The 24660-nt window shown below is 47.3% G+C and overlaps 1 protein-coding gene across 1 annotated transcript in view; it reads right to left on the reverse strand.

Moving 5' to 3' along the window:
* CFAP77 (cilia and flagella associated protein 77) overlaps positions 1-24660 on the reverse strand; it is a 142743-nt gene that overhangs the window by 102566 nt on the left and 15517 nt on the right. Inside the window, exons 2-3 of the mRNA XM_030206833.1 lie at positions 15676-15809; positions 4876-5164 (exon numbers count right to left, since the gene is read on the reverse strand). Coding sequence (XP_030062693.1) covers positions 4876-5164; positions 15676-15809 — 423 coding nt within the window. The remainder of the gene's footprint in view (positions 1-4875; positions 5165-15675; positions 15810-24660) is intronic.

The raw sequence follows: 24660 nt of genomic DNA on the forward strand, positions 1-24660 counted from the left end.
GCAAATTCTGTAACAGTGTGCGCAAATTCTTGGAATGCCCATGACCCACTCATGCCCCTCCCATAGCCACAAGAAACAACAACAGCAAAGGCGACAAAAAAAGTCCCAAAAGAAGTGGTGTGGTGCAGCAGCTTTATTGGTTGGTAAAAAGACTCAACACAAAACATGTTTCAGTTGCTAGACCTTCATCAGGAGTCTACAAATAAAAACAAATGTCCATCAATAAGTAAACTAATATAATAAAAATTATACATAAAAATGAACAAAGAAATATGCATAATATGATTCATCAAATGCATATGAAAATACAACCAAACAATGAAGTCTTTAAAAATGGAATAAGAAGTATAGGAAATTAAAAGAAAACAAAAGAACATATAGGAGAGAAATTAAATAAACATATAATCACATTATACATGGTCCTATGTCCAAAGGATAATGACCTTAAAAAACTGGTACATGTGTGACCCATTCTAATTTAGTAGACATAAAAAAACAAAACAGTAAAAAACCATAGTAATATATGAATTATTCAGTACATTGGAGAAGCAGAAGCAACACATATGCATACAATCAAAATAAACTGAAATTGAAAAATGTGCATACTTAATAAATAAAAACTTAATGGAGTAGTACTTCAAAAAATGTAGCGTAAAAATAGAAAAGACATACCTGTACCCAACACTTGCCTTGCCAATACATAAAACAGAAGTAACAGGCATGCCAAGTAAGAAATGGGTCTTAGGAAGCACTGCGAGTTAGAAATAAAAGAGAGCTGTAGTGTTTTAAATACTCTCAGAAGATGATAAAGTGTAAAAAAGTAAAAGGGATAGTGGTGTAATATATGTATAGATTTATGACATAATCCACAGAAATGATTTATAGTAGTAGTAGTAGAGAGCCTAAAAACACTTGTAACTGCTATAAGTTAGCATAAGCCTGTGAGTCAAACAAACCACAAACATTGGTAGCATAGTGCAGTGAAATTAGTCAGACAGCATATCAAAACACATACGCGAACTAGCATAAACTAAGCATGCCCACCAAAATATAATTAGAATTTACGTCCAGCAAGATGCATGCGTAAATTCTAATTGTTGCCAGTCGATAATTGATTATTAGTGCCCAATTATCAGCACTAATTGGTTCAAACGAAATCACTAACTACCGCCCAGTAGCATCAATCCCATTGGTGGTCAAACTGATGGACAGCATGGTAGCCAAACAACTTACTGATTATATAAACAAATTCACAATATTACATGAATCACAATCAGGATTTTGCCCCCTCCATAGCACTGAAACAGTACTAATTACCCCCATAGCCAAATTCAAGCAAGAGATAGCAACAGGCAAAAGCATACTTCTCCTCCAATTCGACATGGTAAACCATAAAATACTACTAAGACTCCTAGATTACTTCGGGATTGGCGGACACATACTTAGTTGGATCAAGGGTTTCCTAACCACTAGAACATATCAAGTGAAATCAAACTCAAACATATCACCACCGTGGAAAGCAGAATACGGAGTACCTCAAGGATCACCACTATCACCGATCCTTTTCAAGCTAATGATGACCTCACTAGCCAAATCCTTATCCCATTCATCTATGCAGACGATGTCACAATATACATTCCTTACAAACGTGATCTGACAGAAATCACCAACGAAAATCAAGCTCAGCTTGAATATCTTGGACTCATGGGCAAACGCATTTCAAGTAAAACTCAACAGAAAAAATACACTGTCTCATCCTCTCATCCCAATACAATACGAACAAACCCACAAACATAAACACCCCAGATTATACCCTCCCTATCTCAGACAGCCTGAAAATTCTCAGTGTTACAATCGATCATAACCTCACACTAGAGAACCAAGTGACATCTGTTTATTTATTTATTACATTTGTATCCTGCGCTTTCCCACTCATCGCAGGCTCAATGCGGCTTACGTAGTAACAAGAGAATACAATCTGTAGTATCAGAATCAACAAAGGAGGTATGTGGTAGGACAAATGAACAAGGGATAAATGGGATAAAAGAGGTATGAGAGAAAGGATAAGGATAGGTAAGGACAACAAAGAAAATGTTCCGCTCAATGTGGAAACTCAAACACGTGAAACCATTCTTCCCCTAGGGAAATATTTTGCAACTTGATACAATCAATGGTACTAAGCCATGTAGACTACTGCAACGGAATTTATGCGGGATGCAAAGAACAAATTATAAAGAAACTTCAGACTGCTCAAAACACGGCAGCCAGGCTTATATTTGGAAAGGTAAAATTATGTATCTTACCTGATAATTTTCTTTCCATTAGTCTGTATAGATCAATCCATAGACGAGTGGGTTATGTCCATCCACCAGCAGGGGAGATAGAGAGCAATCTTTTGGCTCCCTATATATGGTCACGTGCAGTCACCAATTCCTCAGTATGTCGATACCAAAGCCCATGGACCTTGAGAAGTTCTCCTGTGACTGACAACTCATTAACCCTACAACCGCCGCAGCGGGAGGAACTGAATTGATTAATTGGCCCTGCCACCACAAAAGCGGGAGGAACTCAAGCAGCTCACTTAAACAGATTCGCCCCAACTCCAGGCAAATCAGGAAAACTTAAACTTGTTGAAGTTGAACTTGACTTGAATTAGAAACTGAACTTGATTTAGAAGTTGAAGTTGCCTCTGAAAGACCCCAAACACAAGTAAACAAATACACCACCGTTTTCTGGGCGTGGCTATGGATTGATCTATACAGACTAATGGAAAAAAAATTATCAGGTAAGATACATAATTTTACCTTCCATAGCATCTGATAGATCAATCCATAGACGAGTGGGATGTACCCAAGCAGTACTTACCCAGGGTGGGACTCAGAAATCCCAAACAGCAAAACCGAGGCACCGAACACCACATTAGCCCCTGCGGCCACGTCTAGGCGACAGAGTTTGGAAAAGGTATGAAATGACGATCAAGTCGCCGATCTACAAATCTACTCCAGAGAGATGGATCACAATTCTGCCCTAGAAGCCGCCGAAGCTCTCATAGAATAAGCCTTCCGATGCGCCGGCGGCGATTTCTCAGAATGTCTGCTGAAGCGAAAACTTTGTTGACCCCACGAGCCCCTGAGGGCTTGGATGCCTTGTGACCCTTCTGAGGTCCAGCAAACAAAACCAAAAAAGATGATCCATTTCCCGGAAATCATTAGCACCTCCAAGTATCTGAAGAGTACTCGCTTAACATCCCGGCATTGAAGGATGAAAAAACTTCTCTGGATCATCTATTCGGCACCAATGGAGACAAAGTTGTTGATTCACATGAAAACGAGAAGCATTCTTTGGCCAAAAAAGGAAGGTACTTTGTTTATAGAGACACCCTCTGCCGTGAACTGCAGGAAGGGGTCTCAACAAGACAAGGCGTGAAGTTCTGAAACTCTTCACGCCGAAGAGATTGCCACCAGAAACACAGACCACAGTGTCAGAACCTTCAGAGAAATTTGAGAAAAAGACTCCAAAAGAGGCTTCTGGAATGCCCGCAGGACCAAGTTAAGATGGCATACAGGGATGACCGAGCTCCGGGGAGGTGGCAGTTGGTTAACACCCCTTAAGAATCGCACAAGAACATGAACAAGAGAGAAACCCTTCACATGTCCTCTAAAGCAGGCCAAGGCCGCTACCTGTACTCTAAGAGAACTGAGAGACAGTCCCTTTTCAAGATCCTCCTGAAGGAAGGTCAAGATGGAGGCTACTGATGCCGAAGCGGGAGAATGGATCCTGCTGCACACCAGGACTCAAAGGTGCGCCAAACTCTGGCATAAGCTGTTGGTGCGGAGCGCCACCTCGTTCTCCACATGGTGGCTATGACTCGGTCTGGAAAACTGTTACACTTCAGTCGAGTCCTACCAATAGGTAGGCCGTAAGACCACATGGGAATGGGCCCTGAATCGGAATTGGGCCCTGGCGCAGAAGTCCTCGACTTGAGGAAGATGCAAAGGCTCGCTGAACAAGAGCCCCATCAGGTCCGCATAACACAGGCGTCCGGGCCAATCTGGAGCCACCAGCATCACTCGGCTCAAGTGCAGTTCCACCCGTCCCAAACTCCTGCTCAGCATGAACCAAGGGGGAAACCCATATAGAAAATCTTCCACAGGACATAGCTGAAGGAGGGCATCGATTCCCAGAGTCTGAGGGCTCAGGCCTCTGTTGAAGAACCACGGAGCTTTGGAGTTGGTAGGGTTTGCCATCAAATCCCTGGTCGGCAGCCCCCAGCGGCTCGTGACCCACGAGAACGCCCGGGCTGAGAGCTGCCACTCTCCCGAATCCAACCCATGTCGACTGAAAAAGTCTGCCTTGACATTCAGAGATCCTGCTATGTGCACAGCTGCCAGTTGCTCCAAATGCTGTTCCGCCCAAAGGCACAAGTGACTCACTTCCTTGGCTGAGGGAGCGCTCCTGGTTCCTCCCTGCCTGTTGACATAGATTACTGTCGTGACAGTGTCGGATAGTATCCACACTGACTTCTGAAACAACAGCTGCAGAAAGTCCTGGAGGGCCAGACGAATCGTCCTCAACTCCCAGGGATTGACAGGCCACTGCGTTCCAGCGGAGACCAAATTCCTTGTGCCGTCCGTCTCTGGTCGTGAGTTCCCCAACCTGACAGACTGGCATGTACAGGGACTACAATCCACGTGGGCGTCGTCAGGGGCATGCCCAGACTAAAAGAGTCTGTCCGCAATCCTCCGACACTAGGGACTGACGGCTGAGCAGAGAAAGCTGCACCAGCCTCCTAGGTTCGCGGCGCTGACTTGCTAAAAGTTGAACCTGATTCTGCAACTTCTACTTTCCTGCCTCTGGAAGAAAGACTCTGCCTACCCGAGAGTCGAAGATCACTCCTAGGTACTCCAGAGACTGTGAAGAAATGAGCCGACTCTTCTCCAGATTGATGATCCAACCCAAGGATCGCCGCAGGGAGAGAACCCTGTCCGTGGCTCGCCCACCTTCCTCAAAAGATGGTGCCTGGACCAGCCAGTCAACTAGGCAAGGGAGCAGTGCCTTGTATTGCAGAGAAAAGCCGCCATGATGACCATCACTTTGAAGTAGGTCCGAGACGCTGTATCCATCCCGAAAGGGAGGCCCTGGAACTGAAACAGGCGGTTCAGGACTGCAAGCGGAGACAACGGTTAAGAGGAGGCCAAATTGAAATGTGACCAGAGCTGACAGAAATTCCCCTTCATTAAGGTGGTAAAGACCGACCGGAGAGACTCCATCCTGAAGTGACGCACTCTCAAGTCATTGCTGACTCCTGAAATCGAGAATAGGCCGAAAGGAACCCTCTTCCTTAGTACCACAAAGTAAATGGAGTAGCGACCTGTGCCACATTGTTCCACCGAAACGGTCACAACAGTGCTGATAGAAGTAAACTGACCAGAGACAGCTTGACTGCCGCAAACTTTTGCAACGCCTTGCAAGGAGAGGCCAAGTATAAAACCTTCAGTCTGTAGCCGTCTCGGAAGCTCCGAGGACCCATTCGTCCCTCGTTACCCTGGCCCACTCACCCAGGAAGGAGAACAGTCATCCTCCTATCAAATCCGGGCCTAGAGCCAGGGCCCCCTAAATGGCCACGAGCCCTAGGGGTAGCTCTGGGAGCATTATCGCCGAAGCGACGGTCTCCACGAAATTACTACTGTCTGACGCTGCTAGAAATAGGGCCCATTGTTATCCAGACGATACCGGCGAGCCCCTCAAACACGGCCCCTGGAGGAGACCATACGAGAAGTCGCCCTGTTCCTGACCTCGGGGAGCCACTTGATTCCTTTGGAATCTCCCAGCTCCGACACTATCTCATCCAGCTCGACTCCGAAGAGGAGCTTACCCTTGAATGGCAACTTGCCATACGTCCCTTAGAAGCCGTGAGAGCTTCCCCAAGGCGAAGCGAAGGCCAACGGCGAGCAGAAACGACCAAGGAATTCCTTAGTAGCCACCCAAAGGCATCCTATAGCCAATCCGCCACATAGGCCCAACCTATTCTAAGGTTGTACCAGCCGCTAGTAGTTCCTCCGCAGAGGAAGTCTCTTGAAAGGCGGCCAGGAATGACCTGGCTACGTAGGAGCTACAAACAGCATCCTGCTGATTCAAAGACTAATAGCAAGGAGGCTTTAAATCCTGCCATTTTCTTGAACACTGTAGTGACAAGAGAATCCACGATAGGAAGGCGGAAGGACTCACTCTCCCCCTCAAGAAGGGGAACAAGCACTGCATGGACTTAGCGACCCGAAGGCCAGCCTTCTGAGAATCCCATTGCACCGCATAAGACCCTACAATGTTGTGCAGGTGGAAGGCGCTAGGCGGGTGCCTGGTGGCCGAAATCATAGAAGGAGCCCCCGAGGAGAAAGGCACACAATGAAGGTCTGAGATTGCAGAATTTCATAGCCCGCACGATCAGGTTAGGACACCGCGCCTGGCGAAAAAAGGCGGGCAGAAGAGGGAACATCTGCTCCATCTGAGGAGATCTCACCATCCTCCATGTACACCTGAGCGCTGGGAACCTAGACCTGTTGCCCTCATCTACCTCTAGGTGTAGAGGTAGGGGGGCCACCCTGGGGTATTAGTGAGAATCCTCAGAGCTCCTAAAAACAGGGGAGTCCCAGCCCTTTAAGGTGAAAAACCTGATGCCTAAAGGCACAAATTCTGGGGAAAAAAGAGCTACATGCTTCGATCCCACCACAACACAGGGCTCTCTGTGAAACATCTGTTGAAGTAGAAACACCCAAGATGGCGCCCACTGCTTCGGTCCAAGAAGGCACCGCGCGGGAAGAAAAGGCGCTCTCTTTGAATTAGGTGCCTTTCATGAGCCGCCCTTCCTTGGGGCGTCCTGCTCACTTAAGTAGTCAACGCGGACTGGGAATAAAATTAATTAAGAGCCGCCATCGGGAAATGGGCGGCTATCGCGGACGGTGCTTCTAAACTAGCAGCTAAAGGGTGGGAAAAGGCGGTCAACGCCAAAGAAGGCCGTGCTACTCCCATCGTCGCATGGCCGCGGACCGAGAATACAGGCACTGCATTATACATCCCGGAACCCCCTCCCGCTTAATCTTTCAGTACCTGAAAATCCGGAGCTGCAACGAATCTGCCCGAGTGAGCAAACAGCTGTTCCTTTTTTTTTTTTTTTGCTTCAGCAGGAGAAAAACTCACGTTGTGCTGGCTCCAGCGGGAGGGGAGAGAAGGGAGGTGCCTGGCACCACCAGGTGTCACCGCTCAATCCCAAGCCTGGGAGAGCCCTCAACCCCGGGGTTTAACTCAACTACACCTGCAAAGCAGGAGAGGAGACCCACCAGTGCTCAACTACACCTGCAAAGCAGGAGAGGAGCCCAAATCCTAGCTCAACTACACCTACAAAGTAGGAGAGGAGACCAAAGCATAGCTGCTGAGTCTTGTGACCATTCCCTGCTAGATAGAGAGAATACTGAGGAATTGGTGACTGCACGTGACCATATATAGGGAGCCAAAAGATTGCTCTCTATCTTCCCTATGGATTGATCTATCAGACGCTATGGAATACGCGATTTGAAAGCACCAAACCCCTCCGAGAAAAACTTCACTGGCTCCCAATCAAAGAACGTATTGCTTTCAAAATCTGCACCCTGGTTCATAAAATTGTCTACGGTGAAGCCCCGGGATACATGACAGACCTCATAGACCTACCAACCAGAAACACAACAGGATTAACATGAACATACCTAAATTTCCACTAGCCAAGCTGCAAAGGACTCAAATACAAATCAACTTATGCATCCAGCTTTTCCTACATAAGCACACAACTATGGAACGCATTACCAAAAGCCTTGAAAACAACTTATGATCACCTAAACTTCCGGAAATCATTAAAAACTAACCTGTTCAAAAAGGCATACCCTACTGACCCAACTTAAATGCCTGTACCCTGCAACACAATGAAACCAAAGTTTGTAATGGACATATAATAACTCTTCCTCTCTACGAGTCCCTAATGTGTCTGTATACACGAACCTTATTCTACCACAACATTACTGTATTTATTCATACCGGAATTGGTGAACACCTTTACGGTACTATGTAAGCCACATTGAGCCTGCAAATAAGTGGGAAAATGTGGGATACAAATGTAACAAATAAATAAATAAATAAAATTATTCAATTAAATTGCACATGGAAATTGGGTATACACCCAAATTTCCATGTGCAATTTTGAGTGCCATATATAGAATCTAGGGGTAAATGCCCAGTTTATTTAAAAAATTCTCCTTTTTTGATCCTCTCATTTCCTGTGGATTTCCTCTGTCCTGCCGATATTATGTAGTTCTTTCTCTTTCCAGTAATATTTATTGTAAACCACTTTGATTTTTCAAGGTAGTATATCAAATACTCAATAAACTAACCTACATTAATGAGGGCAATTTCCCAAACTCATTTACCAGGCAAATGGCCTATTTAAAATTTGATCTCTCTCTCTCTGTACCTGAAAGTGTGTTCTGATGTTTCCCTGAGCTTCTGGTTGTCAGACCTATTGGTTTGCTTTGACTGGAATTGTTCGATGCTATCCGCACCCAAAGGTGCCACCCTATACAACTGTCTAATTTTCCTAATGGTTAAGCTAGGCCTGCTTTAGAATCAAACAACAAGTGAAGCCACAGGTAATAAAATGCACAGCTGCAAATCAAACAGCACTGGGGGCCATGTAATAATGGCTGTGTGTCAGAAGTGTGCACGGTTTCATAACACATTTGGTGAATAAAAGTTTTACTTTCAATACAGTAAACTAATGACATGCAAATGACTGTGGCATTAATAAAAATGTGTGCTGACAGAAAAAAATGCTCACACTGCAACAAGTAAGACCTTAGTTTTCTGCATCAGGCAGAAGTCTTAATTCCTGCTTTCCAGTTAACTGTATGAGCCAATCCTTTTCAGAAAGGATTCTGTATAAGTACATAAGTACATAAGTAATGCCACACTGGGAAAAGACCAAGGGTCCATCGAGCCTAGCATCCTGTCCACGACAGTGGCCAATCCAGGCCAAGGGCACCTGCCAAGCTTCCCAACGTACAAACATTCTATACATGTTATTCCTGGAATTGTGGATTTTTCCCAAGTCCATTTAGTAGTGGTTTATGGACTTGTCCTTTAGGAAACCATCTAACCCCTTTTTAAACTCTGTCAAGCTAACCACCTTCACCACGTTCTCCGGCAACGAATTCCAGAGTTTAATTACGCGTTGTATGAACGAAGAGTGGCTCATGCATGAGCAAAAAAACTAGAAAAACAAAAAAATGGAACTCCCACCCCCCTTTTTTAAGGAGGCTACCAGCACAGCCCTAGCAGTATGTTTTGATGTCTTTTTGCAAGATGACCACACTGAAAGCAGAAGTGAATGCGCATTACTACTGTACTGTCTCTGGATTTAAAGGTGATTTGGGGGGAGTGTGGAAAGAGAAGGGCTTCAGTAACCTCTTGGGCCTCCAGGGACCCTTTGGCAATAGAGTTTTTAGTAACGATTCAACACCAAAGTAAAATTAAAAAGCCATACCAAAATCAAGTGCCACTTTATACATTGGAAGCAATTACCAATTCTGCCAGTAGCACAGAAATGTAGTAGATGATGGTAGACAAAGATCTGCATGATACATCCAGTCTGCCCAACAGTCACATTTATTATCAATTCATGATTAGCCCAACAATCCAACATTTTACATGCTAAATTCAACTTTAAGATGTCCTCCCCTTCCCCATTGAGATATACAGCACTCACACTCATAGCATATGATATAATATGAGTATGGTATAAAATATGTATAGCTGATCCTGATATATCTTTGCCATTTTCAGGATACAAACCACTCCAGTCTATCATAACACAAGAACAGCCTTTTTTTGTTTTGATACCGTCCTTTCTCTATATATGGATCCTCTGTGTTTTGGGGGTCCCATACATTTTTTAATTCCATCACTATTTTTATATCTATTACCTCCACTGGGATAGTATTCCAGATATCCACCACCTTCTCCTTCAAAAAGTATTTTCTGATGTTACTCTTAAGTCTACCACCCTGCAATCTCAATTAATGTCCTCTAGTTTTACCACTTCCCCATCTGTGGAAAAGATTTGTTTGCATACTAATACCTTTCAAGAAATTACATTTTTGTATTATATTCTCCTATCCCTCTTTCCTCTAGGGTATACATATTCAGGTCCCTTATTTGTCTTTTGTGCAAACCCCAGATCATTTTTTTTGTAACAATATATTTTTATAGAAATCCAACAAGTATCATAAGCAATACTACAACTGAGCGAATCACAACATAAAACTTTATAGACAATCAAAAATTACTCCCCCCCCCAAACCCCCCCCCCCCCCACCATATCATTTGTCACCCTTCTACTGCCACTTCACTTCAAGTCTTTTTAAACCCTTAACAAGATATGGCCTTCAAAACTGAACACAGTACTCCAGGTGGGGCCTCATCAATGATTTATACAGGGCATTAACAACTCCTTTCTTCTGCTGGTTCTGCATACATTTTTTTCCCAAGCTTAGTGCAGTGGTTTTATGTGGATTTTCTGTACTAAAACCATTACTACATTAGATTGTGGGAAATACCAGAGTAAACCACTGCCTTAAAGGGTAGCACAGCTTATTACATTAGCTTCTGGGAGAGGCCAGAATTTACAAGTTTGTTATCCTTCTTTTTCTTGTACCTTATCCATTTACTCTCCTTCATCCTCCTGAACTGTATTGAAAGTGACCCCATAGGGAGGGAACAAGGTTTCCAGTCATAATGTTGTGCACTGACATAGGGCCGCCGAGAGACTGAGCCGAGCCCGGGCCGCCATCGCTGGGCCCAGGGTAAACCACCGTCCCCTCAAGGATCCTCATCGCCGCTGCCACTGTCCCTCCCCCTGCAGGATCGTCATCATCACCACTGCCACTGCCTCCCGCAGGATCGCTGCCACCCCCACCCACCACAACTGTAAATACCTTGGCTGGTGGGGATCCCAAGGCCCCGCCAGCAGAAGAGTCTTCCTCCAGCGTTGTACTTCTTCACTCTGCCACATAGCCTGCCCCTGCAGCTGCTTTTTCTCTAACGTTGCGTATGCTCAGTTTCAAAAATGCTAGCATGCCTACAGCGCAGCTTAGTAAACAGAGCCCTTAGACTGTAAGCCTCCAGGGACAGGAAAATACCTGTTGTACCTGAATGTAACTCACCTTCAGCTACTACTATGAGAAGTATGAGCTAAATACAAATCCAAAAATCCAGTACCAGGTATACTGTGAAGTAAAACAAAACCCTACAAAAAAGTCACACAGGACTTATAGAGCAACTCTAGCATACCATAATAGCATGAACTTCCTGGAATCATACAACAAAGACCTATCTATGAAAAGGCAGCACCATAAATATTGTAGTGGGCACTAGAACATCAACACACCTATTGGAAAAACTAAACAAGCTGGATTAATACAGATTGATCCTACACAGAAATTCAGTGCTTAACAGAATACCTGGCCTCTTTCACACACACAGAACCTCACCAAATACAGAACAAGTAACCATAACCTAAAAATAGAAATATGTAGACAAAAATTAATCTGAACCCCCAAGAAGCCAGACTCTGCTACATTGCAACACCAGAGAAGTAGAAACAATGATGCATGATCTCCTGCATGTGCAAAAAAATAATAGCTAAATTTTAAAAACTGACATATTTCAATTCATTACTTTAGATATTAACAAATACAAATAAAACAAAAAACAGAAAATCTAATATTAAAACGCACCGTGAACGTTCTGAAGACACGTTCTGAAGTCACTCAAATACTCCCTGAAGGGTTCATGGATTCATGGTGTGAAGCCAGCCAGCCGTCTCTGCCCCGCCCTCGCGTCAAACGTCATGACGTCGAGGGCGGAAAAAAAACAAACAAACGGATTTACCTCCGTGGTGGCGGTTCCGGCAGCGCAGAGTCAGGGAAGGAGGCGGCGCTCCCGACGTCTCTAGCCTTCCCTTCGCTGTGTTCCGCCTTCTTCTGACGTCAAGGATGACGTCAGAAGAAGGCGGAACACAGCGAAGGGAAGGCTAGACGTCGGAGCGCCGCCTCCTTCCCTGACGCTGCGCTGCCGGAACCGCCACGGAGGTAAATTTAAAAAGAAAAAAAAAAGAAATGGATGTTGGGGGGAGAAGAGGGTGGGCAGTAAAGTTGAACAATGGGAGCGGGAGGGCAGGGGAGAAACGACAGCATGGATGCGAAGGGGGGGGAGAAGAGGGCGGGCCAGGCTGGGACATGGGAGAGAGAGGAGCATGGATGCGAGGGGGGGTCATGGAAGGGAGACAGAGGAATTGCTGGAAAAGGATGGGAGGGGCAGGGGACAGAGGAGCATGGATGGATATGGATTGCAGGGCAGGGCTCAGGGAGAGAGGGGAATTGCTGGAAAGGAATGAATGGAGGGGGCAGGGGACAGAGGAGCATGGATGGGCATGGATTGGGAGGGCAGGGCTCAGGGAGAGGGGGAATTGCTGGATAGGGATGAATGGAGGGGACAGATGGGCATGGATGGATATGGATTGCAGGGCAGGGCTCAGGGAGAGGGGAATTGCTGGAAAGGAATGGAGGGGGCAGGGGACAGAGGAGCATGGATGGGCATGGATTGGGAGGCAGGGCTCAGGGAGAGAGGGAATTGCTGGAAAAGGATGAATGGAGGGGCAGGGCAGATGGGCATGGATTGGGAGGGCAGGGCTCACACTCTCTCTCTCTCATATACAATGTCTTTCTGACTCTCACTCTCACACACTCTGTCTCACACTGTATCACATTCACTCTCTATGTGCCACACAGTCACTCACACACTCGCTTGGTCTCATACACTCACCTCCAGAGAATCTGTGTCTTACACACACTCTCTCTCACACTGTGTCTCACATACACACTTGCACACACTCTCATTCTCACACACACACTCTCTCACAAACACACTCACACCCAGACTCACTCTCTCTCACACACACACACTCACACTTTCACTCTGTCTCTCACACAGTCACTCTCACATACACTCTCCCAAACATACACACTCCGAGGAAAACCTTGCTAGCGCCCGTTTCATTTGTGTCAGAAACGGGCCTTTTTTTACTAGTAAAGTAATATTTATTGGGCTAACAATACATTTTTGATCAGCTTTCAAAGACCAAAACCTCTTTCCTCAGGGGTAGTATAATACTTTTATGGTATATTGTCCTAAGCTGAGGAAGGTAGTTTTGGCCTCTGAAAGTTGGCCAAAAATATATTCAGTTGGTACAATAAAAATGTATCACCTAATTTCCAATTTTTGTTTTATTTGTATTAACCTTTAGAGTGGGCCAACATGGCTCCACACTACTTTATTCTGAATTAAAATAATTTTTCACTATCTTTCTTGTCTGGCCATTTTTCTAACCATGGTCCTAGTTTCTAGTATCTGTTTTCTTTTGTCTTCTCTTAACTCTCTTGCCAGGGTTTTTCCCTTTCTTTTTTCTCTCTCTTGTCTTCTTCACTTCCTTTTCTCTTTCAACTTTCTTCTATTTTTCTGCCTCTATCTATTTAGATTTTATTCATTCTTAATATCCATTCTTTAAGCTTCCTTTTTTTCACTGAATCTACCTACAGTTTTCCATATCTTTCCCTCACCCATGCCCATCCATTCCCCTTTCTCTTATTCCCCATTCTTTCATTAACTCTTCCCTCTCTTCCTTTCCCTTATATCTCCTGTTGTTCTCTCTCTCCTCCTGTTATGCAGCATCTCCTCTCAGTCTCTCTCTCCCTTACCTGACTGTTGAGCAGCATAGAACAGAGTGGAAATGCCCCCTACCAACATTGTCCCATATCTCTCCCCTCTAGCCAGCATCACCCCATCTCTTTCTCTTCCTTCTTAGCCAGCATTGCCCCATCTCTCACTTATCTTCATCCAGCATTATATTATTTTCTCTCTCTCTTCTTCCCTAGCCAGCATCATGCTGTCTCTGTTCCTCCCATGCCGCATCACTCTGTCTCTCTTCCACTCCCAATCCAGTATCATCCTATCTATCTCTCTTTCCAACCACTATTGCTCTCTCTCTCTCTTTCCCCATCCAGCATCTCTCACTCTTTCTCCCGATCCAGCATCACATCTCATCTCCAAATCCAGAATCACCCTTTTCACCCCCAATCCAGCATTACCCCAGCTACCTCTCTCCTCTCACCCAGCATCACCCCGTCTCTCTTCCCCATCCAGCATCACCCAACCTTTCTCTTTTCTTTGCATTCAGCATCAGCTTCTCTCTCTCTCTCTCCCCCATCTAGCATCATTCTATATCTCTACCCCATCCAACATCACCGTCTCCCTTTCTCTCTCTCTGCTAACCCATTCAGCATCATGCTGCCTCTGTCTCTCTTCCCCATCCAGAATTACTATCTCTCTCTTTCTCCCCCAATCAAGCATGACCTCATCCATCTCTGCACCCAACCCAAATGCTCAGCAGATACAGCCCTGGAAATTAATGCCTGCAGATGTATATCTTTATTGACATTATTTAGTAACTTACCCAGATATAGGTGGTGGCATGTGTATAGTATTGTTTTTAGAAACTAGTCACTCTAGCTTCACTTACAAACAACTGTAAGACTGAATGGGTTTTCTTTAGCTAATGTCCTCTGCATCCTCACCTATGTTTTTCTACAGCTAGACAAGCCAGTAGGCATATTGCTTACTTTTACTATGACCACTTTAGAGATACAGTGAGAGTATGTGCACACTTCACTGCCAGAGTACCTCACTCCTGCCTTGCAGCGCCTCCCACTTTTCTAGTGATGAGATTCTCACACACAGAGCTCTGCCCATGCACCTCACCCTGCTTTTTCAGTACTGGAACCCAAACACACTGCTCTGTTTATGCACCTTGATCCTGCCTTGCTATCCTCTGCAATTCTAGTGCTACGTTTATAGAATGGATTGAAACTAATAAACAGTAAATGAATATGAGTGATTGTCTCTTTATTAAAAAAAAAAAAAAAAGGGTACTTTATCTACAAATTTGAAAGGCAGCATCAGGGGTAGTTTGCCCAGATCTGCTAAATCCATATCAAAGTACATCTTCGTCTATAAGAAAGGGCAGTGAAGGTCAATATCCCCTGAAGATGATTTTGCCAGCATTAAAAGGCCCTTGTCTCCTTTATAGCATATTGTGTGTTTCATTTACAAGTGGTGTGCAAACTTTAGAAAATTATGGACTAACCTTGAAAAAAAAAAAAGAAAAAGCCTGTGGTTCTCCCTTTCTCTGATCAATGCTCAAAAACCATTGGTAATCCCCACTGCTCAGATTCAATGTATGCAGAAGTGAAGCTGCCTGGCGCTCACAGAGTGGAAATCTCAAGCCAAACCCAAACACAATGAGAAAACGATCATTGCTTTTTTATTTAGTTTTCAAATTACTTCCTTTGTCTACCCTGTGTGTCTATGGGCATTGTGCTGTCTGTGGATTAACTGACCTCAGCTCACTTCTTTATCTTCTCACCAGGATCACCATGGTGAAGTCACTTGGGGGATTTTTATTATCTTGAAACCTTATTGGTCTTTTAAGGAGTGGCAGCCACAGTCTGCTTTCTGTTGCCTGACATCTTCACCTTTTACTTGCTTGTCCTGGTAGAGAGTTCATGACCTTCACAGGAGATATTCTCTTTAGTAGGCTGCTCATGTCCAATGGTGTCTTGTGTTGCTATCAGCAGGGCCCTTCGATAAAGCAGCTCAGTTAGCAAAGTTAACATCTACTCAAGATGGTGAAACACAAATGAGGAAAACAAAAAGACTGCCCTAGAAAAGAAGATATAGCTTGCAGGTGGTCACAGTCTGGAGCCAGAAGCTGGGACATATCCTTGGAAATGTGGACAGAATAACTGAGAAGTCTGGATGGGTCAATTGATCTTTTTCTACCTTCTCATTTCTAATCAAAAAAGTTCCAGGACCCAAAAGTACTATTACTCAGAATGAATATTTTCTGGGCAAGCCCAGTGGCTCAGTAGCAGTACTGCACAGTGCTGAAGAACCTGCTCTGTGGGTGGGCCATGGCTGGGGATGCCACAGAAGTCTACTGGAGGAGGAGGAAGTCACAATCATTGAGTAATGATAATACCTAGTGGCTGAAGATAGGATCCATACCAAAGACTGTCGCTGCAATGACTGGACTGATTAAATAGAGTGGGGGTATAAAATAAGGAGCAAATCACTACAAGGGCAATTCTGTAAAGGGGCATCTATTTTTTTGGTGCCAAGGAGGCACCTACTTTAAATACTACTACTACTTAACTAGAGCGCTACCAGGGTTACGCAGCACTGTACAAAAAAGAACATAGAAGGACAGTCCCTGCTCAAAGGAGCTTACAATCTAAAGGACAAGAAGGACAAGGAGTGTAAACAATCAAAAATTGGAACAGTCTAGATTACCTGGGTAGAGGTACAATGGTTAGGTTCCAAAAGCGACATTGAAGAGGTGGGCTTTGAGTAAGGATTTGAAGATGGATAGGGAGGTGCTTGGCGTATGGGCTCGGGGAGTTTATTCCAGGCATAGGGTGAGGTGAGGCAGAAAGGGCGGAGCCTGGAGTTGGCGGTGGTGAGAAGGGTACTGAGAGGAGGGATTTGCCCTGTGATCGGAGGTTACGGGTAGGGGCATAAGGGGAGATGAGGGTAGAGAGGTAGTGAGGGGCTGCAGATTGAGAGCATTTGTAGGTTAGTAGGAGAAGCTTGAATTGTATGTGGTACCTGATCGGAAGCCAGTGAAATGGCTTGAGGAGGGGGATGATATGAGCATATCGGTTTTGGCGGAAGATAACGCGCAGCCGAGTTCTGAATGGATTGAAGGGGGATAGATGGTTAAGTGGAGGCCAGTGAGGAGTAGGTTGCAGTAGTCATGGCGAGAGGTAATGAGAGCGTGGATGAGAGTTCAGGTGGTGTGTTCAGAGAGGAAGGGGTGAATTTTGCTGATGTTGTAGAGAAAGAAGCGACAGGTCTTGGCTGTCTGCTGGATATGGGCAAAGAAGAGAGGGAGGAGTTGAAGATGATCCAAGGTTGCGGGCAGATGAGACAGGGAGGATGAGGGTGCCATCGACTGAGATAGAGAGTGGAGGGAGAGGATGGGTTTTGGGTGGAAAGACAATGAGCTCAGTCTTGGCCATGTTCAGTTTTAGGTGGCGGTTGGACATCCAGGCAGCAATGTCGGATAAGCAGGCCGATACTTTGGCCTGGGTTTCCGCAGTGATGTCTGGTGTGGAGAGATAAAGCTGAGTGTCGTCGGCATAAAGATGATATTGGAAACCATGAGATGAGATCAGTGAGCCCAGGGAGGAGGTGTAGATTGAGAAAAGAAGGGGACCAAGGACAGATCCTTTAGGAACCCCAACTGAGAGCGGGATGGGGGTGGAGGAAGATCCATGAGAGTGTACTCTGAAGGTACGGTGGGAGAGATAAGAGGAGAACCAGGAGAGGACAGAGCCCTGGAGCCCAAATGAAGACAGTTTGGCAAGAAGTAAATTATGATTGACAGTGTCAAAAGCGGCGGATAGGTCAAGGAGGATGAGGATGGAGTAGTGACCTTTGGATTTGGCAAGGAACAGGTCATTACAGACTTTAGTGAGTTCCGTTTCTGTTGAGTGTAGAGGGCGATTACCAGATTGAAGCGGATCAAGGATGGCGTGGGAGGAAAGGAAATCAAGGCAGCGGCTGTGAACGGCGCGTTCCAGTATCTTGGAAAGGAAGGGTAGGAGGGAGATGGGCAGTAGTTGGAGGGACAGGTAGGGTCAAGTGATGGTTTTTTTGAGGAGTGGTGTGAGCACAGCATGCTTGAAGATGTCAGGGACGGTGGCAGTGGAGAGAGAGGGTTGAGGATATGGCAGATGGAGGGGGTGACGTTAGGAGAGGGGTGTTAAGTAAGTTGGTGGGGATGGGGTCAGAGGAACAGTGGTGCATTTTGAGGAGGAAAGAAGTGGGCGGTTTCCTCTTCGGTGATATTAGGAAAAGAGGAGAAGGAGGCCTGGGTTGGTTGGTTGGGGAATGGGTTAAAGGAGGAGGTGGTTTGGTAGTAAATTCGAGGTTGATCTTCTGTACCTTATCGCGGAAGTAGTCAGCCATGATTGAGGAGAGAGTGAGGGGGGTGGGGGGAGCGGGGGCACTTTAAGGAGGGAGTTAAGGGTGGCGAAGAGACGACGAGGGTTGGAGCTGAGGGAATTAGTTAGTTGGGTGTAATAGTCCTGTTTGGCAAGGAATAGGGAGGATTGGAAGGAGGATAGCATGAATTTGTAACGAATGAAGTCTTCACCTACTTTAAATGCAAGAATAACAAGGTATATATGTGCATACATTTTTATCTGTGAGTACATGTGGAGGGGCATAATTGAAAGGGACGCCCAAGTTTTGCTGAGGACGTCCTCGCACAATGTCCCGGTGGAGGGTCGGGGAAGCCCATATGATCGAAACAAGATGGACGTCCATCTTTCGTTTCGATAATACGGTCGGGGATGCCCAAATCTTGACATTTAGGCCATCCTTAGAGATGGTCGTCCCTAGACTTGGTCGTTTCTGATTTTCGGCGATAATGGAAACCAAGGACGCCCATCTCAGAAACGACCAAATGCAAGTCCTTTGGTCATGGGAGGAGCCAGCATTTGTAGTGCACTGGTCCCCTGACATGCCAGGACACCAACCGGGCACCCTAGGGGGCACTGCAGTGGACTTCATAAATTGCTTCCAGGTACATAGCTCCCTTACCTTGTGTGCTGAGCCCCCCAAAACCCACTACCCACAACTGTACACCACTACCACAGCCCTTACGGGTCAAGGAGGGTACAGTGGGTTTCTGGTGGGTTTTGGAGGGCTCACATTTACCACCACAAGTGTAACAGGTAGGGTGGGGATGGACCTGGGTCCGTCTGCCTGAAGTGCACTGCACCCACTAAAACTGCTCAAGGGACCTACATACTGCTGTGATGGACCTGAGTAAGACATTTGAGGCTGGCATAGAGGCTGGCAAAAAATATTTTTAAAGATGTTTTTTGAGAGTGGGAGGGGGTTAGTGACCACTGAGGGAGTAAGGGAGGTCATCCCCAATTCTCTCCGGTGGTCATCTGGTCAGTTCGGGCACCTTCTTGTGCCTTGGTCATAAGAAAAACAGGACCAGGTAAAGTCGTCCAAGTGCTCATCTGGGATGCCCTTTTTTTCCATTATGAGTCGAGGACACCCATGTGTTAGGCACGCCCAAGTCCCACCTTCACTACGCCTCCAACACGCCCCCATGAATTTTGGTCATCTCTGCGACGGAAAGCAGTTGGGGATGCCCAAAATCGGCTTTCGATTATGCCAATTTGGGCAACCCTGTGAGAAAGACGCCCATCTTCCGTTTTGTGTCGAAAGATGGGCGTCCTTCTCTTTAGAAAATGAGCCTGAAAGCCAGCCATAGAGCTGGTGTAATTGCTCACACCTAGATTGGGGAGATACACACATAAATTATAGAAGATTATAATTTACATGACTAAGAATATGCTCCACGATGTGAGTGCCCACCTGCAAAGTACGTGCCATCAAAGATAGGTGCATATTTGCAGAATTAGCTGGATTATTGTCATTTGAGTGTATGTGTTCACATACACTCATAAATGACTAGAATATTAGCATTTATGCATGTACTTGCTGCTTAAATATACTGGCTCCTTATAGAATTATTTATTATACTGCACTTGATATTTATTTTCAATGCACTTAGAAAGCGAATGCTACGTACCTGTAGAAGGTATTCTCCGAGGACAGCAGGCTGATTGTTCTCACTGATGGGTGACGTCCATGGCAGCCCCCTCCAATCGGAACACTTTTCTAGCAAAGTCCTTTGCTAGTCCTCGCGCGCTGATGCGCACCGCGCATGCGCGGCCGTCTTCCCGCCCGAACCGGCTCGTGTTTGTCAGTCCCATATGTAGCAAAACAAAGCAAGGAAAGACACAACTCCAAAGGGGAGGCGGGCGGGTTTGTGAGAACAATCAGCCTGCTGTCCTCGGAGAATACCTTCTACAGGTATGTAGCATTCGCTTTCTCCGAGGACAAGCAGGCTGCTTGTTCTCACTGATGGGGTATCCCTAGCCCCCAGGCTCACTCAAAACAACAACCATGGTCAATTGGGCCTCGCAACGGCGAGGACATAACTGAGATTGACCTAACAATTTATCCAACTAACTGAGAGTGCAGCCTGGAACAGAATAAACATGGGCCTAGGGGGGTGGAGTTGGATTCTAAACCCCGAACAGATTCTGAAGCACTGACTGCCCGAACCGACTATCGCGTCGGGTATCCTGCTGCAGGCAGTAATGAGATGTGAATGTGTGGACAGATGACCACGTCGCAGCTTTGCAAATCTCTTCAATAGTGGCTGACTTCAAGTGGGCTACCGATGCTGCCATGGCTCTAACATATGAGCTGTGACATGACCCTCAAGAGCCAGCCCAGCCTGGGCGTAAGTGAAGGAAATGCAATCTGCTAGCCAATTGGATATGGTGCGTTTCCCACAGCCACTCCCCTCCTGTTGGGATCAAAAGAAACAAACAATTGGGCGGACTGTCTGTTGGGCTGTGTCCGCTCCAGATAGAAGGCCAATGCTCTCTTGCAGTCCAATGTGTGCAGCTGACGTTCAGCAGGGCAGGAATGAGGACGGGGAAAGAATGTTGGCAAGACAATAGACTGGTTCAGATGGAACTCCGACACAACCTTTGGCAAGAACTTAGGGTGAGTGCGGAGGACTACTCTGTTATGATGAAATTTGGTGTAAGGGGCCTGGGCTACCAGGGCCTGAAGCTCACTGACTCTACGAGCTGAAGTAACTGCCACCAAGAAAATGACCTTCCAGGTCAAGTACTTCAGATGGCAGGAGTTCAGTGGCTCAAAAGGAGGTTTCATCAGCTGGGTGAGAACGACATTGAGATCCCATGACACTGTAGGAGGTTTGACGGGGGGCTTTGACAAAAGCAAACCTCATGAAGCGAACAACTAAAGGCTGTCCTGAGATCGGCTTACCTTCCACACGGTAATGGTATGCACTGATTGCGCTAAGGTGAACCCTTACAGAGTTGGTCTTGAGACCAGACTCAGACAAGTGCAGAAGGTATTCAAGCAGGGTCTGTGTAGGACAAGAGCGAGGATCTAGGGCCTTGCTGTCACACCAGACGGCAAACCTCCTCCATAGAAAGAAGTAACTCCTCTTAGTGGAATCTTTCCTGGAAGCAAGCAAGATGCGGGAGACACCCTCTGACAGACCCAAAGAGGCAAAGTCTACGCTCTCAACATCCAGGCCATGAGAGCCAGAGACTGGAGGTTGGGATGCAGAAGCGCCCCTTTGTCCTGTGTGATGAGGGTCGGAAAACACTCCAATCTCCACGGTTCTTCGAAGGACAACTCCAGAAGAAGAGGGAACCAGATCTGACGCGGCCAAAAAGGAGCAATCAGAATCATGGTGCCTCGGTCTTGCTTGCTTGAGTTTCAACAAAGTCTTCCCCACCAGAGGTATGGGAGGATAAGCATACAGCAGACCCTCCCCCCAGTCCAGGAGGAAGGCATCCGATGCCAGTCTGCCGTGGGCCTGAAGCCTGGAACAGAACTGAGGGACTTTGCGGTTGGCTCGAGATGCGAAGAGATCTACCAAGGGGTGCCCCACACCTGGAAGATCTGTCGCACTACACGGGAATTGAGCGACCACTCGTGAGGTTGCATAATCCTGCTCAACCTGTCGGCCAGAATGTTGTTTACGCCTGCCAGATATGTGGCTTGGAGCACCATGCCGTGACGGCGAGCCCAGAGCCACATGCTGACGGCTTCCTGACACAGGGGGCGAGATCCGGTGCCCCCCTGCTTGTTGATGTAATACATGGCAACCTGGTTGTCTGTCTGAATTTGGATAATTTGGTGGGACAGCCGATCTCTGAAAGCCTTCAGAGCGTCCCAGACCGCTCGCAACTCCAGGATATGATCTGCAGATCGCGTTCCTGGAGGGACCAGCTTCCTTGGGTGTGAAGCCCATCGACATGAGCTCCCCACCCCAGAGAGACGCATCCGTAGTCAGCACTTTTTGTGGCTGAGGAATTTGGAAAGGACGTCCCAGAGTCAAGTTGGACCAAATCGTCCACCAATACAGGGATTTGAGAAAACTCGTGGACAGGTGGATCACGTCTTCTAGATCCCCAGCAGCCTGAAACCACTGGGAAGCTAGGGTCCATTGAGCAGATCTCATGTGAAGGCGGGCCATGGGAGTCACATGAACTGTGGAGGCCATGTGGCCCAGCAATCTCAACATCTGCCGAGCTGTGATCTGCTGAGACGCTCGCACCCGCGAGACGAGGGACAACAAGTTATTGGCTCTCGCCTCTGGGAGATAGGCACGAGCCGTCCGAGAATCCAGCAGAGCTCCTATGATTCGAGTTTCTGCACTGGGAGAATGATGGGACTTTGGATAATTTATCACAAACCCCAGTAGCTCCAGAGGCGAATAGTCATCTGCATGGACTTGTAGAGCTCCTGCCTCGGACGTGTTCTTCACCAGCCAATCGTCGAGATATGGAACACGTGTACCCCCAGCCTGCGAAGTGCCACCGCTACTACAGCCAAGCACTTCGTGAACACTCTGGGCGCAGAGGCGAGCCTGAAAGGGTAGCACACAGTACTGGAAGTGACGTGTGCCCAGCTGAAATCGCAGATACTGTCTGTGAGCTGGCAGTATCGGGATGTGTGTGTAGGCGTCCTTCAAGTCCAGAGAGCATAGCCAATCGTTTTCCTGAATCATGGGGAGAAGGGTGCCCAAGGGAAAGCATCCTGAACTTTTCTTTGACCAGATATTTGTTCAGGGCCCTTAGGTCTAGGATGGGACGCATCCCCCTGTTTTCTTTTCCACAAGGAAGTACCTGGAATAGAATCCCAGCCCTTCCTGCCCGGATGGCACGGGCTCGACCGCATTGGCGCTGAGAAGGGCGGAGAGTTCCTCTGCAAGTACCTGCTTGTGTTGGAAGCTGTAAGACTGAGCTCCCGGTGGACAATTTGGAGGTTTGGAGGCCAAATTGAGGGTGTATCCTTGCCGGACTATTTGGAGAACCCACTGATCGGAGGTTATGAGAGGCCACCTTTGGTGAAAAACTTTCAACCTCCCTCCGACCAGCAGGTCGCCCGGCACTGACACTTGGATGTCGGCTATGCTCTGCTGGAGCCAGTCAAAAGCTCGTCCCTTGCTTTTGCTGGGGAGCCAAGGGGCCTTGCTGAGGCGCACGCTGCTGACGAGAGCGCGCGCGCTGGGGCTTAGCCTGGGCCGCAGGCTGTCGAGAAGGAGGATTGTACCTACGCTTACCAGAAGAGTAGGGAACAGTCTTCCTTCCCCCCAAAAATCGTCTACCTGTAGAGGTAGAAGCTGAAGGCTGCCGGCGGGAGAACTTGTCGAAAGCGGTATCCCGCTGGTGGAGCTGTTCTACCACCTGTTCGACTTTCTCTCCAAAAATATTATCCGCACGGCAAGGCGAGTCCGCAATCCGCTGCTGGATCCTATTCTCCAGGTCGGAGGCACGCAGCCATGAGAGTCTGCGCATCACCACACCTTGAGCAGCGGCCCTGGATGCAACATCAAAGGTGTCATACACCCCTCTGGCCAGGAATTTTCTGCACGCCTTCAGCTGCCTGACCACCTCCTGAAAAGGCTTGGCATTGCTCAGGGGGGAGCTTGTCCACCAAGCCCGCCAACTGCCGCACATTGTTCCGCATGTGTATGCTCGTGTAGAGCTGGTAAGACTGGATTTTGGCCACGAGCATAAAGAAGAATGGTAGGCCTTCCTCCCAAAGGAGTCTAAGGTTCTAGAGTCCTTGCCCGGGGGCGCCGAAGCATGCTCCCTAGAACTCTTAGCCTTCTTTAGGGCCAAATCCACAACTCCAGAGTCGTGAGGCAACTGAGGTGCGCATCAGCTCTGGGTCCACATGGATCCGGTACTGGACTCGATCTTCTTGGGAATGTGGGGATTACTTAATGGCTTGGTCCAGTTCGCCAGCAATGTCTTTTTGAGGACATGATGCATGGGTACTGTGGACGCTTCCTTAGGTGGAGAAGGATAGTCCCAGGAGCTCAAACATTTCAGCCCTGGGCTCGTCCTCCACAACCACCGGGAAGGGGATGGCCGTAGACATCTCCCGGACAAAGGCCGCAAAAGACAGACTCTCGGAGGAGAAAGCTGCCTTTCAGGGGAGGGAGTGGATCAGAAGGCAGGCCATCAGACTCCTCGTCAGAGAAATATCTGATGTCCTCCTCCTCCTCCCACGAGGCCTCACCATCGGTATCAGACACAAGTTCACGGACCTGTGTCTGAAGCCGTTGCCCGGCTCAACTCCGTGGAACCACAGCCACGGTGTGAAACGTCGAGAGGTAGGACTCCCTCGCCCGCACCGGCGAAGCTCCCCTCCGTCGACGTCGTCGGGGAGCCTTCCTGGGAAGGCGACCGCAGTCGGTACCCGCAAGCGGCACCGATGTCGGAGACCTCATTCCGAGCAAGGGGCAGCCGGCGCCTCACTCAACGGTACCGGTTGGCGCAAGCACCCCCGGTACCGGAGGGGAAGGGCGCAACA

The sequence above is a fragment of the Microcaecilia unicolor genome, chromosome 6 (assembly GCF_901765095.1).
Source record: "Microcaecilia unicolor chromosome 6, aMicUni1.1, whole genome shotgun sequence".
NCBI classification, from domain to species: Eukaryota; Metazoa; Chordata; class Amphibia; order Gymnophiona; family Siphonopidae; genus Microcaecilia; species Microcaecilia unicolor.